Source organism: Micromys minutus (genome assembly GCF_963924665.1).
Source record: "Micromys minutus genome assembly, chromosome: 16".
NCBI classification, from domain to species: Eukaryota; Metazoa; Chordata; class Mammalia; order Rodentia; family Muridae; genus Micromys; species Micromys minutus.
In genome coordinates, this window is record NC_137985.1 from 14,439,353 (window position 1) to 14,456,953 (window position 17,601).

Consider the following 17,601-nt stretch of genomic DNA (forward strand, 5'->3'; position numbering starts at 1 on the left):
TCAGAAAACATGTCTCAAAATCAAACAAAAGACTCTAGAATGTTGAGTCTGTGGTATGTTTATTATTGATAATACTTATACTGGTCTATGGTAAAAAGGAGAAAGTATGGCAAAAAAAAAAAAAAAAAGAAAGAAATCATGTGCTGGAGATAAATAAGAGCACCAAGAATTAAAAAAAAAAAATTGCTGGGTTATTTTATTTATTTCTATTTTAAATGTTATCCCCATCCCGGTTTCCCCTCCACAACCCCCCTATTCCATCTCACCCTCCAACAGCTTTTATAAGGTTGCTCTCCCACCCACGCACCCACTCGTGTCTCACCACAAAAATACAGAGAGGACAATTCTCTACCTCTTAGAAATGCCCTGGGTTTTACTTTTATGGCGTTAAACAATGGTTTAGAATATAATGCTGTCTAAGATGGACTCTAATGGTAAAGGTTCCCCTGAGGAAAATTTTCGTCATCTTCATCTGTACAGCTAGAATCTGAGGAGCTTCGAAAATCTGAGGAGCTGCTAAAGCCTTCCTCCTCGCTATCATCCACCAGATCATGCCTGGATACCCGGGAGCCACCATGATGGTCCCATTCAGTCTCTGAGGAATCTGACCCAGAATCCAGCACTTCCTCTACCTCTACAAGCTTTACTTGAAGTCCGTTCTCTGAGGACTGTAGATCATCTCTTCGTCCAAACTTGTGGCTTCTGCCTCCAGACATGCTCATGTTCTTTCCCTTACTACAGATGAACTTTGCCTCTTTGTATGCAGCATATCCCTCAGGTGACAATCTCTTGAGCCAGAGGTCCAGCTTCACCCAGTATTGTTTCTGTAGCTTCTCAGCTTGTCTGCTATAAAACTGTTTCATGTCCTCTGGGACTCGACCCCAACGCCTAGAAATCTCAACCCAGCGCTGCCTAAAGGACAGATGCCTCAGTTCTGGACTTGACCATGAATCTTGGTGAAATTTATGATATGCATTCATAGGGGGTTTTCTAGGTTCTCCCTGAAATTTTATATCTAAGGAAAATGTTTTGGGAGATTTTGTTTTAAGAAGAGACTTTACGTTTTTTGTATCTCCTTGTGACTTCTTAGAGACTTTGGTTTGGTGACTTGGGGGCACCACAGATTTTTTAAGATACCCTGAAACAGGATGGTTTTCCTTTAATTGAGTCATTTTTTTCTGAAACTCTTCTTTCTCCTTCTTGAAGTCCTGGATATATCTCTGCTTTACCTCTGCTGGCAGCTGATGGTATTTTTTAGCCAGAATTTTGGTCAGCTGAGCATTGCTGTACTCAGGATACCTCTGACGGTATTTGGGTCGCTGCTCCTTGTAAAAGCGCAGATAAGCAGTCAAGGGTCTTTTGGGTTGGTCAGGATGTTTTTTGACTGTATTATTTTTGTGAGGTTTTTTAATAAGTTCTTTGGCTTCCAGCACTAATTCTTTCAGTGTGCGGAACTTCCTTAAATTACAAGAAATCTCCATCCATTTCTGTCTGCACACTTCTCCTGAAAAGTGTCCAAATGCTACATTGCTCCAGTCTAGGTCTGCCTGACTGTTTTTGAATTCTCTGAAGTCATCTGATGGGATATTCTTCTTCAAGCATTCCAGTAACTTCAGAATGTCTGTTTCAGACCATAGGGCTTGGTTATCATATGGTGCCATTAATGTGCCCAACTAATATCTCTGTTGTGCAAACGCCTCAGCAGCAGCTTGACCTCTGTAGTCTCACAGACAGAGACAGAGAGAACTTAGTTCATAGCTTCTGATTTCCACAGTCTGTGTGAATCTTTATTTCTGAGGCAAAAAAAAAAAAAAAAAAAAAAAAAAAAAAAAGTTTAACTTCATGTTTGTAATTTATGAAAAAAAAATCAGAGTAATATTCTATTAACAATGGAAATGGATAATTCCTCCTTTTGAAATAGGTTTTTTTGCTTATATGGAAATCTTACTAGAATTTGCCCAAAAAAAATAAGGAAATAATGCTGGTTGTGGTGGTGCACACATTTAATCTGAGCACTAGGAAAGCAAATCTCTGTAAATTCAAGAGCAGCCTGATATATATATATATATATATATATATATATATATATATATATATATATATATATATATATATATATATATATATATATATATCAAATTCTAGGATGATCAGTATGACACAGTAAGACTCAGAAAATCAAAGGAAAATGAAATAAACACTAGGCTGGAGAGGCTTACATGACAGAAAATAAAAGCATCCCTCGGGATGGAATAAAAGTCAAACATAAAAAGAATAAAGAGAACATGACTCTGTTGTCTTGAACAAGGCAAATCTTACAGGCATCCCTAGAGATCTGCTGCTGGGAGCCCAGTGGACTCCATCACACCCCTAAACCCCAGAATCCCTTCCCCTGAATTCCATTCCACTTCTGGCCTGGGACTTCTGTCAGTGCAGACTGCCAGCTAGTCTGCTCCTCTGAAAACACCAAATTCTTCGGCATCCCAGGAGATCACATGCACACCAGGCACCACACCACAGCCTGAAGGCACCCTAGGAGTTCCTTTGCACACAAGGCAACTAACTGTACCACTGACACCACAGTCTGATGACTTCCCAGGGACTCTGCAGAGCAACTGACTCAATGGAATGAAATTGCCCCTAGAGTTCTGTTGCATCCAGAGACTGCCTCACCTGGGAATCTATCCCATATGCATCGAATAAACCCAAGCACTATTACTAATACAAAGTAGTGCTTACTGGCAGGATCCTGATATGGGTGCCTCTTTATAGGCTCTACTGGAGTCAAACTGATACACTGGAAGATGCTTGCAGCTAAGCATAGGAGAACTGGAAGCCTCATCCTTAGGTGGAGTCTTTACATAGTTGCATGATTCAATTATCTTACATCCTTCTTTAGACCTCTAAGCCTACCCTGAGTGTTATTTTTGTCTCTTTGCTATTTTGTTGTTCTGCTACTGGTGAGGTAGAATCTATCATAGATCCTCTCAACAATGGCTTGGCAATAAATTCAAAGAATCTTACTGTGATGGTCAATCTTGGTTTAGTTAAATCTAAGCTTGTTGGTACTCCAGTAGGGTATTCTCTTCTTTCCTCTCTGAAATAGGGCCTTTATATTATGTAGGTCTGACCTAGGACTCACTGGATAGACTAGGCTGGCCTTCATTTCTCAGAGATATATCTGCCTCTGTTTCCCATCTGCTGGAATTAAAGGCATGTGACACCACACCTCCTTGAATACATTTTTTTAAGATTTATTTTATTTATATGAGTACAATGCTGCTGTCTTCAGACACACCAGAGGAGGGCATCAGATCCCAATTCAGATGGTTGTGAGCCACCATGTGGTTGCTGGGAATTGAACTGAGGACCTCAAGATGAGCAGGCAGTGTTCTTTTTTTTCTTTTTTTTTCTTTTTTTTTCCTTCATTTTGTTTTTATTATAGCATCTTTGCTTAATTTACAGCAAGCAGAAAATAAGCTGGGTCTTGTTTTGATCCAAACATTGATGTTTTAAAGGTTGTACACAATATTTGTTAAAAAGAACATATAAAAATACCTTTTTAGAAGCTTCTATAAGAAAGAAAATACAAAGTTTAACCCCACAACTTTCCTCTTTGCTAGAACTGCAAACTACCACTACAGTTTAAATAGACTTTGTTGTTTAAACTATACATCCAGGAAAATCTAAAGAAATTAAAGAAACGTGCATATAAGTGATTGCATAGCAGAACAAGGACATTAACTGCAAACAGTAGAGAAACAAAAGTTAGAAATACTATTAAATATACAAAGGTTCTAGAATTAATCTTCCAAACGCACTCCACAAACAGTTCTTAAAATCATCTTTTGTTGTCTACAAGCAAGGACTAGATTTTTTAAAACAAAACTGAAAGAAAAAAAAAAAAAAGGTAATCCTCTGGGAGGATCACCCACAGTATCTCACTCACATCTGTAAGCAAGGAGTCTAAGATCTCAGAGATGCTAGCTTTGTATTCTGAAATGACACTGGACATTTCAAGTCACGTTATTGCCGCCAAAACAACTGGAAGTACTAGAAATTATAAATATTTAAGGGTATCATTTCGTTATTTTTTCTAGTTATGTCCTACATTACCAAAGACTGATGTGGCTTCTGCTTAAAACTTAACTTTTCCCAAAAACTTCACGGCACCACAGAATCACCTAGGCGTGTCATCTTAACTTGTCTCACATGAATAAACTGAGGTGTGAAGGGCAAGCCTCCCCTATGAAGAACAGGCAGATTTTGATACAAATGCACGTCAAGTGCTGTGAGCATCAAAATTCCGTTGGTTTTACACTATGCATATAAACGAACAATGTATTTTCGGACAGTTTACTTGTTTCTAACAAAAAACAAACAACAAAACCCCTAAATAACAAGGACCAACAATAGTTAAATTTTAGAGAAACTATGCTAAGAACAGTCTTTTCCCCTTAAAATCATTTCTGGGATCATCGACACACTCAAAACTTAAGGGGAAGGTGTTTCCCTTATGCTTTAATGTTTCAAATCTTAGAAACCAGCAGGGATTGAGGTGGGGAATGCAGTGAAGGCTCCATGTTTCAGTGAAAAGGTCAGTCTCCCTGAAAACACTATGTAATCCAGTTGGCATCAATCCCCAGACAGTGGAGTTAACAAAAGAACTATTCCACATTGCATCATAAATAATCATCATGGGCTTAGACATCTTGACAAGACATAAAGGTCCACCCTGAACCTAAGTGTCTGAGCAGTCAGTGTTGTAATGTGGCTACCACTTCATTTCTGTATCATTCTATCTTATTAGCAAGCTACATTTCTAGGTTAACAGTTCTACCAAATATGAATATGAAAATTTATTTAATAAGTCAATGTTGCAAATTATGGTCACCAACATCTTTTCACCAAATACTTCAAGCATAAAAAACGAGAATCTTTACAAAAATATACAGAGACACCACAAATTGGTAGCTGCCCATAACATTAAACAAACTGGACTCTTAAGAGTGGCTTCTCAACAGCGTATGATTTTAATTATAACCATTGCCCAATACAGGGAAAACTAACAAGTTAAGTTTGTTTGTTTTTAAAAGCATCATTGCAACATTGTATTCCTGATAATTTAAGTATACCAAACTATGAGTAAATGAATGATACATGCCTAGAAGTATCGTGATTTATATTATCAGTGGCCACTGGACTTGGAACTAGTCCAAGACCTTGATCTAGATTTTGACCTAGACCTAGACTGTGATCTTGACTGAGATTTGGATCTAGGTGGTTCTTTTTTCCTTGATTCCTTTTCATATCTTGAGCCAGACTTATAATGTGTTTTGGAATCTGTTTTAGAGGTGCCTCTAGTTTTGGTGTGAGATGCAGACCTAGAACGTGATTTAGCCTTCATTTCTTTCTTGGGCTGGGACTTGGACCGTGATCTTGAATTGGATTTAGATCTTGAAAAAGATCGATTTCGGTGTTTGAATCTATCGTTGTCGGAAGGGCTTCGGCTACGCCGTGGTCTTCCAGTCGGTCTATTTCTAGGACTGTAAGATCTCCTATAGTTATAATCAAAGGAGCGACTCCTTGATCTCCTTCTTTCATAACTTCAGCTTCGAGAATGTCTATATCGGTCATAATCGTCATATCGTGAAGAGCTGTATACATTCCTCCCTTGGCTTTCATTTGATTTGGTGTCTTTCAATCCCCCTGTGCGAACTGTATTTCAATTTGACGCCCACAAATCCATTTTCTGTCCAAATTATGTAAAGCATCTTCAGCATCACGAACATCCTCAAATTGAACATATGCAAATCCTCTTGGACGCTGTGTGTAGAAATCAAGTGGAACATAAACATCTACTATTGGACCATAACGACCAAATTCCCGACGTAAATCTTCAGACCTGGTGTCGTCTGCCAGGTTTCTGACAAACAGAGAGGTGTTGGGGGGGCGCAGGTATCGGGACATGACGGCGTCGGGGCTCGGCAAACTGTCTGCAGCTCCGGCGGCGGCTTACATCCACTCACACACCGCAGGCAGTGTTCTTAACCACTAAGACATCTCTCCAGCTCTGAGTACAAATTTCTTTTAATCAGATCATTTGAAGTAGGCATACGCTGTCTAAATCTTCACCACACCTCATGGAAGCCCACATAAAAGGACATGGAAGAAGCTGTTGCCTTTTGCTTAGTTGCTTTAACATCTGGCAGTTTTATCTTATTGCTGTGGCCAATATTCAATTTTGCTTCATCTGGATTCCCACATAGACTGGGGACAACTGACTTTTTAAAAATCCACCAGGACTCCAGGGCCATATTTGTGATGCAGAGATGTCCAGCCTTATTACTAGATTCTCAGTATGTGCATGTGAGATAACCAACTCAGGCCATATCCTATAACCCAGTTAATTTTACAGTCATCTGTTCAGTTCTGTTCCGTTAAAGAAACCAGAAATTATAGAGAAATTATTTCTCTCTAAGAACACGTTGAAAAATTCTGGGTTACACCCTGTTTTACATGTACTTTTTGCTCATTGTAAATAGTAAGACCTTAATGCAGAGTATCAAACCTTAAAAAAAAGAAAAAAAAAAAAAAAAAAGCCAAGCACTGACACAATTGTATTTGTATACATTTATGCAAAAAAGTTTAAAATTTTTTTCTTTTATCTTTGTTTTTTAAAATAAAGTTAAAAAAATTTTTTTTCTAAGTAACTGTGTTAGTTTTAAAGGGGGTTTCAAGAGATAATACTTTCTTATGTCTCATACTCCACAATCCACTGTCTTTAAACATGATTACTGAGTGTTCAGAAATGGCAGGAAATAATAACATTATTTGAAGCAAATTGTTTGGTCCTTCTTTTCTAGATATCCAATTATGTGAGAGCTTGAGAAAATTCCGGGGGAGGGGGGTAGGGATGAAATAAAGAGACACTTTTAAAGCTTCAAAAAAAAAAAAAAAAAAAAAAAAAAAGGTAAACCCATGTTTGTATTTTAATATTTAGTGCAAAGTAAGTAACTTATTTAGTTTTTATGTCCCTTAGTTCTTTATTACCTTACATAAAAATAAAAATTATGGCAGAATGCATGTATCATGAAAAAAATCACTCATATACCTATATGTTTGTATCTATGACTTACCTAAGCTGCCTATCAAATCTTTTTAGCTTCAAAAGATAGCACACCTCTGAAATGGCAATAAGCAAGGCCAATTGAACAGTACTTCTCATGGTTAAAGTGCTACTTCTTAAAAAAAAAGAAAACAATAAAAACAACATAGTCATTAAATTTTGGATGGCAAAGGCTGATTTGTTTGCTGTATGTAGTTCAATTCATGACATCAATCTTTTTGAGAAAACTGAAATTCTGAATGCTGACAGATTCCATATTAATAAATATGCCAAAGACTCTGGAACCAGGCAATCACACTTTTTTACAATGGATTTTCAGGACTCAGGCTGTAGATGCCCTCTGATAGAGCACTGGCGACATTCGTATTGGAGGTAATACTGCTTTCCTTAGTACTTTTATATAGAGTGATTTCTTCAACACTTACCTAATTAGTCCATAATAGGTCTTGTAATGGTAGGTATCCCATCCTTAGATTTGTGCATGTGTCATGTTATATAACTCTTTACCAAATGCTGACTCCAACTTAAGTTTAGAAAATCAATCATATTTATAAACTGTTAAATGTTGTATCATTTCCTATTGGTTGTCAAGCCTCAACTTACTGTCAAAATTGAGACAGGATGAAAGACTAACATTCGAAAGTCATTCAGTTACTTTAATTACTAGTTTCCATCATTCCTCTCATAAAACATATAAAATTTTAGTTTATTTTTAGCTAAAGCCAACAGCCTGAAAACTAACAAATTGTTTAATCAATTCTCAAAATGTATATGTGGAATAAAAAAATTTTCATACTAATTGTACATGCAGGTTATTCCTATCCCAAGTGCTACATAATAGAGAGTTACTTAAAATTATATATTATCTGGGCATAGGAGTTTACACCTTTGATCCCACCACTCAAGAGGCAAAGGGAAGCAAATTGTTCATGGACTAATTGGTCACAGCAAAATCTTGCCTCAAAGTACAAAAAAAAAAAAAAAAAAAAAAAAAAAAAATACCAATGCCTCTTCTCCCCCCAAACCTTATATTCTTCATTTATGTAACAGATAAATCACCAATTCCAATGAAGAAAAATTTCTCCATGTTTACAAATGAAAAAAAAAGTTTATATGTTGAAAAGAAATGTTTTGTCTGCTCTGTGGCAATATTTCTCAAGCTCTGTTTGAGAAGTTTATCTACAGGGCAGATTTCAGCCTTAGTTTTGTTTCAAACAGTTAAGATTCAGCAGTACTTTGGGTAGGGCTACCAAATCTTAGCATATGCTTCTACTCAGCAAATTCTGATACAGAGACTCAAGGATTCCCACCTTACTATATTTTTCTTGGGCCTTGTGATTTTTATATGCAGCTTCATAATATTTTTTCTTATTTAATTATTATTGATATCACCAATTAAATAATTATTAAATTTTTCTTTAAATTTGTTGCTGTGGACACATACAGTATTTGACTTATAATCATCAGTAGGCCATTTTTCCAGGAAATTGTTGTCATTTATTTGTTTATATGTTCATAGTAGACTGTGAATTAACAACTGTGCTTCAACTGCAGGCGAATGCAAAGCTTCTACAGGAAAGAAGTATTGATTATGTGAACTCAGATTCAACTGTAGAAGGTACATCTTTCATTTTCAAATACAGTATTTAAAAAGTCAGTTCCATTTTCAGTCATTTCATTTCTAGGTAGTTTACTTTTTGTTTCTTTTATCTTTTTTTTCCCTTTCTTGAGACCAGAGTCTCATAGATGGCCTCAAACATGTTGGTGGCCATGACCTTGAATACCCCATCCTTCACTTTTGCCTCCTAAATACTAGAATAATATGAGATCACAAGAGTGCCTGGCAAGTTTTTTGTTTGTTTGTTTTTGTTTGTTTGTTTAATATTTATTTAAGTATATAAATTCAAACTTAGTATATCTTAAATATTTTGTTTAGACAAGACTACTCAGTAATAACTTAGTTTTAATTTTACTATAGGAAAAATAATACACAGCAAAACTTGGACAGCCTCTCCCAAAACATTCTCCCATCCCCTGTAGATCTCAAAATTCTTCGACCTTCTAACATTCCTCCTCCACTAATTTCTTAGTCTCAACTCCAACCCTAACAGGTGTACTCTGCTAACCCAATGGGCTCTCACTCCAGAACAAGTAGGCTGAAAGCCTTACCTTTCCAATTGCTTCTGCTTCCCAGTACATCCCAAGATCTGTAACAAGAAATCTGCTGAGGTCTCTCTTTTCCTTTTTATCCAGTCCACAAGGGATCACAGAGAACCTTTCCTCCAACTAAGTCCAGTATGGGCCCCCAACACCACCAGGTATTTTCTGTGAACACACCAGATGAGCAGGTCAGAAAAAACAGACAACACACAGCAATTACCCTTTCTGAAGGTACAGGGAAGAACCAGAAACCAAAGAACAAAATGCCCACCCAACAAAGACAGTTCCAGAAATCAGCTCCTAAATGTATAATCATCCCAAACACAGATGCCTAGATATTTGCCAGCACAAGGGCACAGAAATAGAGCAATATGTGCCCAGTGGAGCACAGCTATTCTACTACAGAAGCACGAGTAAAAGACTGTGAAATAGACTTTCAAATTGTTTGAAGATCTGAAGATAGCAGTTTTTTTTTTTTTTTTTTAGACACTCTGTATTTACATTTGAGATGTTATCCCTTTACCCTGCCTGGATCCTATCCACCTCTCCCTACATTTCCCTTCACAAAGGTGCGCTCCCTTCTGATCCCCCTCTCCACCCCATTGCCTTGTCAATCCCCTACATTGGGAAAACATGACCTCTCTGGAACGAAAGTCTCTTCACACGTCGATGCCAGATACTGTGACGATAGGAGTTCTTAAAGAGGAAATTAACAGGAAAAAAAAAACAAACAAACAAAAAAAAATAACTTTAAGAAAACCCAGAAGCACAGTTGGAGGAAATGAAGAAGACTGTTCAAAATATGAAAATACAATCAATAAAGGAAACCAACTGAGGGGATTCTGGAAATAAAGGAATTCAAACATGAACTATAGAGGCAAGCATCACTAACATAATACAAGAGAAGAAAGAGGAAACCTCAGGTATTTAAGAAACCACACAAGAAATGAATACATCCGTCAAAAAAAAAAAAAAAAAAAAAAAAAGTTCAATCTAAAAACCTCTTGTCTCAGTCAGAGTTTCTATTTCCATACAAACATCATAACCAAGAAGCAAGTCGGGGAGGAAAGGGTTTATTCAGCTTACACTTCCACATGCTGTTCACCACCAAAGGAAGTCAGGAATGGAACCCAAGCAGGTCAGAAAGCAGGAGCTGATGCAGAGGCCATGGAGGGATGCTACTTAGTGGCTTGCTTCCCCTGGCTTTCTCAGCCTGCTTTTTATAGAACCCAGGTCTACCAGCCTAGGGATTGCACCACCCACAGTGGGCTGGGTCCTCCCCCCTTGATCACTAGTTGAGAAAATGCCTTACAGCTGGATCTCATGGAGGCATTTCCTCAAGGGAGGCTCCTTTCTCTGTGATAACTACAGCTGTGTCAGGTTGACACAAAACTAGTCAGTACACCTCTTGACACAAAAAAATTCAGCAAACCTGGGACACTAGGAAAAGACCAAGCATACAAATAATAGAATACAGGAAGAAGAATTCCATCTCAAAGACTTAGAAAATATTTTCAACAAAATAAGAAAATGCCTATAAAGGTGCAAGAGGCAAATAGCTTAGATGAGAAAAACAAAATAAGCAAACACGAACCTCATTACTAAATCAAGACATGAAACATAGAGAAAAAGGAAAGAATATTAAAAGTGGCAAGGGAAAAGGGCCAAGTAACATATAAAGGCAGGGCTACTGGAATTACATCTGACTTCTCAATGGAGACTTCAAGGCCAGAAGGGCCTGGAATGACATACTGCAGACATTAAGAGATCAGAGATGGCATCCCAGACTACTATACCAAGCAAAATTTTCAATCACCAATCTCCAATCAATGAACAAAATAAGTTATTCCATGAAAAAGGAAAATTTAAATAATATTTTCCCACAAATTCAGTGTTACAGAAGATGGCTGAGGAAAAAGAAATTGCAAGACAAGGAGCTTCACTGCACAAAGGAAATAAATAATCTCATACCCACAAACCAAACACACAGCACCACCACTACCAACAATACCATCAAAAAAGTAACAAAATTTTACAATCAGTGGCCACTGATATTTCTCAGTATCAGTGGACTCAGTTTCTTAATAAAGACTGACTAGGTGAATGGATGTGAAAACAGAATCTGTCCTTCTACTCCATCAAAGAAATGCACCGTGAACTGTAAGCCAGAATAAACCCTTCCACCCTTAAAAAAAAAAAGAAAGAAAGAAAGAAAGAAAGAAGTAAGGAAGCAAGGAAAGAAGAGAAAGAAAAGAAGGGAAATTAAAGTAAAAATTTTAAAAATCCAAAAAGAATAGAGAAATATACCTCAACATCAAAGATAATTATTAGCCCAGAATATAAGTTTTAAAAAAGATTTTTTCAAGCAAGTGGAACAAAGAAGCAAGCTACTATAGCTATTTTAATATCTGACAAAATAGACTTCAAACCAAAATTAACCAAAAGAAAAAATGGAAAAGGACACTACATACTCTTCAAAGAAAATCCACCAAGATGAAATTTCAATTTTTACCATTATAGCCCCCAAAACAAGGGCAGACATGTTTAAACAAAGGAACAAACCACTGCTACAGTGTAAGGCACATTTTGACCCCACACACTAGTAGTGAGAGGCTTTAGTAGCCCAATCTCACCTATGTACAGGTCATCCAAACAAAACATAAACAGAAATTATAAATCAGATAGACCTGACATATTTATATAATAGTTCACCCAAACAAAAAGAATATGAATTTCTCTCTACACCTCATGAAACTTTATCCAAAATTAAATAATACCCCAACACAAAGCAACTCTCAACAGATACAGGGAAATTTAAATAATTTTTTGCAACTACTAGACCACCATGGATCATAGATAGATAGCAACAACAACAGAAATGACAGAAACCTTACTCCTGAAAACTTATGGAAAATGAATGACTTGCAACTGAATGAAAAGGGGTCAAGACATAAGTAAAGAAATGAAATCTCTTCTAAATTCAGTGACAATGAAAACACAACATAACCAAACTCATGTGACACAATGAAAGTGATGGCAAGAAGAAAGGTCCTAGCACTACTGCATATCTATATTAAAAAATTGGAAATCTCATACCATAAATGTAATAGCACATCTGAAAGCTCTAGAACAAAAATAACTAAGCACAGTCAAGAGGAGCATATGATGAGAACTGAAATCAATAAAAGAGAATAATGCAAAGAATCAATGAAGTGGTTTACTCTCTGAGAAAATCAAAATGATAAACAAACCCTTATCCAAACGAATTACTAGGCAGAGAAAGAATATTCACATTAGCAAAGTCAGAAACAAAAGAGGGATGTTTTGCAGGATATTTGATCACTCTGTGAACCATTGTTTCTAGTTGTCAGAACTTAGCACAAACCTTCACTTCCTCTGGCTGGAATACAGGCAGGTCCTTAGCACAGATTTAATGCCAAACAATCAAACAATGAAAGTAAAAAAAAAAAAAAAATTGTACATGCATGTTTAAAAGTGATGCCCAATTGAGTGGCAGGAAAAAAAGGGCGAATCAGAGTAAGATTTGAAATAATAGGATATGGCCAACTCTCAGAAGAAGAGAAAAGGAAAGGAGCTACTTAAGAAAAAGCAGGGAGAAACCAGAAAGGAGAAGGAGGCAGTTTTACTGGCAGAGTTTTACAAGACAGGTAGAGAACAACCTAGACACAGGTAAAAACTGAACGAGTCACAGAATGAGAAAGAACTAAATTATGACAGATTGCTAGAGTTATTTTTAGACCAAACAGAGCAAAAAAAAAAAAAAAAAGAAAGAAACAAAACAACAAAAAAAAAAAAAAAAAACAAAAAAACAAAAAAACAAAAAAAAACAAACAAAAACAAAAAAAACACAGAAGCTGAGAGAAAGGGAAGATTAAATCAATTAGCTTTGAGTTGAGTTTGTGTCAGAAAAGCTGAGTTGAACTAGCCAGCCAAAGCTCATAAAGAACTTAAAAAGGTGATCGTATTCAGCAGGAAATTCCAGAGGCTGAACACATTTATAGGCCTAGATAAGATTGTAGATAGGCTACAAGTTTCCAGTACTAGGCCTACCTAGGTTAGTAGACAAAAGCAATGAGCCTTCGGAGACAACAATGTTAGACAAATAAAAGTTACTTTTATGGGAATATGACAAAAAAAACAGCAAAATTCCAAAGAATCATAAGAATATACTTCAAAAGCCTGTAATCCACGAAATTGGAAAATCTAAAAGAAATGGATAAATTTCTTACCACTTACCAAAATTAAATTACAATCAGATAAACAACTTACATAAACATTTACTCTCTAAGGAAACAGAAGCAGTCATTTAATGTCTAGCAACCAAAAAAACTTAGGGTCAGATGGTTTTAGTGAAGAATTCCACCAGACTTTCAAAGAAGAGATAATACCACTGATCCTCAAACTCTTCCTCAAGCTAAAAACAGAGCAACATTTGCCAATTTACTTTATATTGCCACAGTTGCCAATATACCCAAACTCTACAAGTACCCAATGTAGTGGCTATTTCTGGTTGTCAACTTGACTATATCTGGAATGATCCACAATCCAGAATTGGGAGGCTCAACTGTGATCCTGATCTTGAGGCATAGAAGCTAAGAATCTTAGGACACTGAGGCTAGGACATCTCTGACCTCAAGTTCATCTGGGACAAAGCAAGTCCCAGATCCAGGTATGGTGATACACACCTTTAATCTGGGATACACCTTCTGCTGGAGACCTATATCAGAACCTCAAAATAAGGAAGTCTCTCTTTATCTCTTCCCCTGCTTGCCTTGTGGGACTGAGCAACTGCTAGATCCTTGGACTTCCATTCACAGCTGCTGATGACCATTGTTGAGGAGTTGGACTATAGACTGTAAGTCACCAACGAATTCCCTTACTATGTAGAAACTACCCATAAGTTCTGTGACTCTAGAAAACGCTGACAAAAGTTGATTCTGGGAGTGGTTCTGGAGGAGTAGAAGTATAAGGATGGATCTCTTAAGAATCTGGAGTTAGTTTAATAATTTACCAGCATCTTCAGCTACTAAAACCTCTCCAGTTACTCTCTTTTCAGGGAGCTCAGAGAATATTGAAGATCCGTTGTTGAAACTATGTTTCAAACTTTAAAAAGCTAATGCCTTTGATTATCTTGATGAGTTAGGTGATTCACTGTTCAATACTTTCTACAAGGTGAGAACAAAATTGGAAAATAGTTTTGATGGCATGGTACTCTTATTATCTCTGGGGAAAAAATGATGAAGGAAAAGAATGAGCTTTGTGGTAAAATCGAAAGGCTCCAGATACAAGTAAACAATCTAAAGGCCGCTAGGTGTGTCCTTGAAGAGAATCTTCTCTCCAGCAGCCGTAGAGCTCGAGCTGCAGAAAACCAAACTGAAGCCCTCATTATAAGGTTGGCTGAATTACAGTCAAAATTCAAGTCTCAGCCTCAAAGGGTGACAGCAGTTAAAGTAAGGGCATTAATTGGTAAAGAATGGGATCCTATAACTTGGAATGGGATGTGTGGGAGGACCCTGTTGAAGCTGAGAATTTTGAGTCTTCAGATTCTCAAGGGTTTACCTCACTTGAGGAAGTAGTGCTCTCAGCCCCACCCCTTGAAATATTTCCTCTTTTACATGAAGAAATTAATTCCTCAGAGTCTGATAAACCAGCAGTGACTTTCGCTGAAGAAAGTGCCACACACGCCAATAATGATGTTTCTCAAGGCCCACCAATAGTTTTTTTCTAGACCCATAATCAGACTCAAAGCAAAACAGTCCCCTAGAGGGGAGGTAGGAAGTGTAGTCCATGAGGAAATTCGAAACACTACTAAGGAGCTTAATGACTTTGCTAATTCATTCAAGCAGAAGTCTGGGGAATATGTGTAGGAATGGATTTTAAGGGTGTTGGATGATAGTGAAAGGACCGTAAAACTAGATCAGGCTGAGTTTATTAACATGGGCCCTCTGAGTGGAGATTCTACATTTAATATGGAAACTTGAACCGTTAAAAGAGGTGTCAGAAGTTTGTTTGAATGATTGGCTGAAGCATTTATCAAAAGATGGCCTACTGAAAAGGAGTTGGAGATGCCTGATATTCCTTGGCTTAGTGTTGACAAGGGGATTTAAGGCTCAGGGAAACTGCAGTGCCAGAGTGGATATGTTCCGCTACAATGGGAACGCCCAGAAGATATGCCCTTCACGAATCCTATACGACAAAAACTGGTGAGAGGGGCACCAGCATATTCGAAAGGTTTTGTTCTTGCCCTTTTCCTTGTGCCAGACCTTAGGGTTGGAAATTCAGCTGCATAATTAGATGAATTAACTGCAATGGGTTTAATTGGGCCCTGACGTAACAAGGGCCAGGTGGCAACACTGAATTACCAGAGACCAGGTGATCATAGTTATTATAATGGACAGTGTAGGCAAAACAATGTTTATAATGACATAGCCCATAATGGCCAGCACAAGAGAGGTGAAATTTATAATTGCCTGATTTGTTCAGACCTTTGGTACTGGCTAATTAGTCATGGTGTTTCCAGGCATGAAATAAACAGGAAGCCTACTGCATATTTGTTTAACCTGTATAAGCAGAAAAAGTCTCAAACAAATGAAAGAAAGGCTACATTGGATGGTGGCAAAAGGCCATCTAAGCCAGTGAACCAATATTCAGACTTGAGCCAGTTTACAGACCCAGAACTCCTTGGATGAAGGGATGACCAGGTTTCCCTGAGAAAGGATCTTAATAAGACAGCTAAAAGTTTTGCTGTTAGTTTTTCTCCAGTTCTTCCCCAGAGGGACCTATGGCCTTTTAGAAGGGTAACTGTGCACTGGGGGAAAGGAAATAATCAGACTTTCCGGGGTCTGTTGGGTACTGGTTCTGAATTGACACTGATACCAGGAGATCCCAAGTAACATAGTGTCCCTCCCGTCAAAGTAGGAGCTTATAGAGGACAGGTGATTAATAGAGCTTTGATAGATGTCTGACTCACAGTAGGTACAGTAGGTCCACAAACACATCCTATGGCCATTTCCTCAGTCCCAGGATGTGTAATTGGGATAGATATACTTAGAAATTGGCAGAATTCCCACATTGGTTTCTTGTCCTGTGGAGTGGGGGATATTATGGTTGGAAAGGATAAATGGAACTCTTTAGAGTTGCCTCTGCCAAAGAAAATAGTGAATCAAAACCAATATCATATTCCTGGAGGAATTACAGAAATTCCTGCCACTATCAAGGACTTGAAAGATGCAGGGGTGGTGGTTTCCACCACATCTCCATTTAACTCTCTCATGTGGCCAGTGCAGAAGACAGATGGATCATGGAGAATGACAGTTGATATTGAAAACTAAATCAAGTAGTAACTTCAATTACTGCTGCTGTACCAGATGTAGTTTCCTTACTTGAGCATATTAACACATCTCCTGGTAGCTGGTTCGGCTATCAATCTAGCAAATGCCTTCTAAGTACCTATCCATAGGACCACCAGAAGCAGTCTGCTTTCAGTTGGTAAGGCCAGCAGTATACCTTTACAGTTTTGCCACAAGGATATGTTAACTCTCCTGCCCTGTGTCATAACGTAGTTATAAGGGATCTTGATTACTTTTCTTCCACAAAATGTCATACTGGTGCACTATATTGATGCCATTATGCTGATTGGACCAAGTAAGCAGAAAGTAGCAACCACTTTGGACTCATTGGGTTATTAGCGGATGGGAAATAAATCCAACCAAAATTCAAGGACCATCTACATCAGTGAAATTCTTTGGAATCCAGCAGTGTGGAGCATGCAAAGATACTCCTTCTTAGATGAAAGATAAATTATTGCACCTGGCCCCTCCCACAACCCAGAAAGGAGCACAATGTTTTGTGGGTCTATTTGGATTCTGGAGACAGTGCATTCTTCACTTGGTTTTGTTACTCAGGCCCATTGGCCATGTGACACAGAAAGTTGCTTGTTTTGTGTGAAATGGCCTTTTGAAGATGCAGTTACAGTGCCAGTTAGGTGACAGAAGCATAAAGGGCTAGAGCAGAGTTCTTTGGAAGGCAGTATATGCCTTGAATCAGCATCCAATATATGGTACAGTTTCTCCCAAAGCCAAGATCCATGGGTCCAGGAATGAAGGGGTGAAAAAGGGAATAGTTCCACTCACTATCACTCCTAGTGACTTTCTAGGAAAATTTTTGCTTCCTAGCTCCACAACTCTAAATTCTGCTGGCCTAGAAGTTTTAGTTCCAGAGTAGGGAGTGCTCCTACCAGAAGCCACAACAAACATTTCATTGAATTGGAAGCTCAGACTTTCCCCTGGTCA

At 37.8% G+C, this 17,601-nt stretch overlaps 1 protein-coding gene and 1 pseudogene across 2 annotated transcripts; both read right to left on the bottom strand.

Moving 5' to 3' along the window:
• Positions 1 to 428: 428 nt before the first annotated feature.
• LOC308430865 (upstream-binding factor 1-like protein 1) lies at positions 429 to 1,661 on the bottom strand (the record flags this gene model as incomplete). Its single annotated transcript, XM_080930144.1, has 1 exon — positions 429 to 1,661. One exon carries the CDS (start codon positions 1,659 to 1,661, stop codon positions 429 to 431), a length of 1,233 nt encoding a protein of 410 aa, XP_080786270.1.
• Positions 1,662 to 4,478: 2,817 nt separating this feature from the next.
• LOC308431307 (serine/arginine-rich splicing factor 10-like) lies at positions 4,479 to 5,970 on the bottom strand (annotated as a pseudogene). Its single transcript has one exon. The product of its transcript is annotated as a serine/arginine-rich splicing factor 10-like (transcript).
• Between the last annotated feature and the right edge of the window lie 11,631 nt (positions 5,971 to 17,601).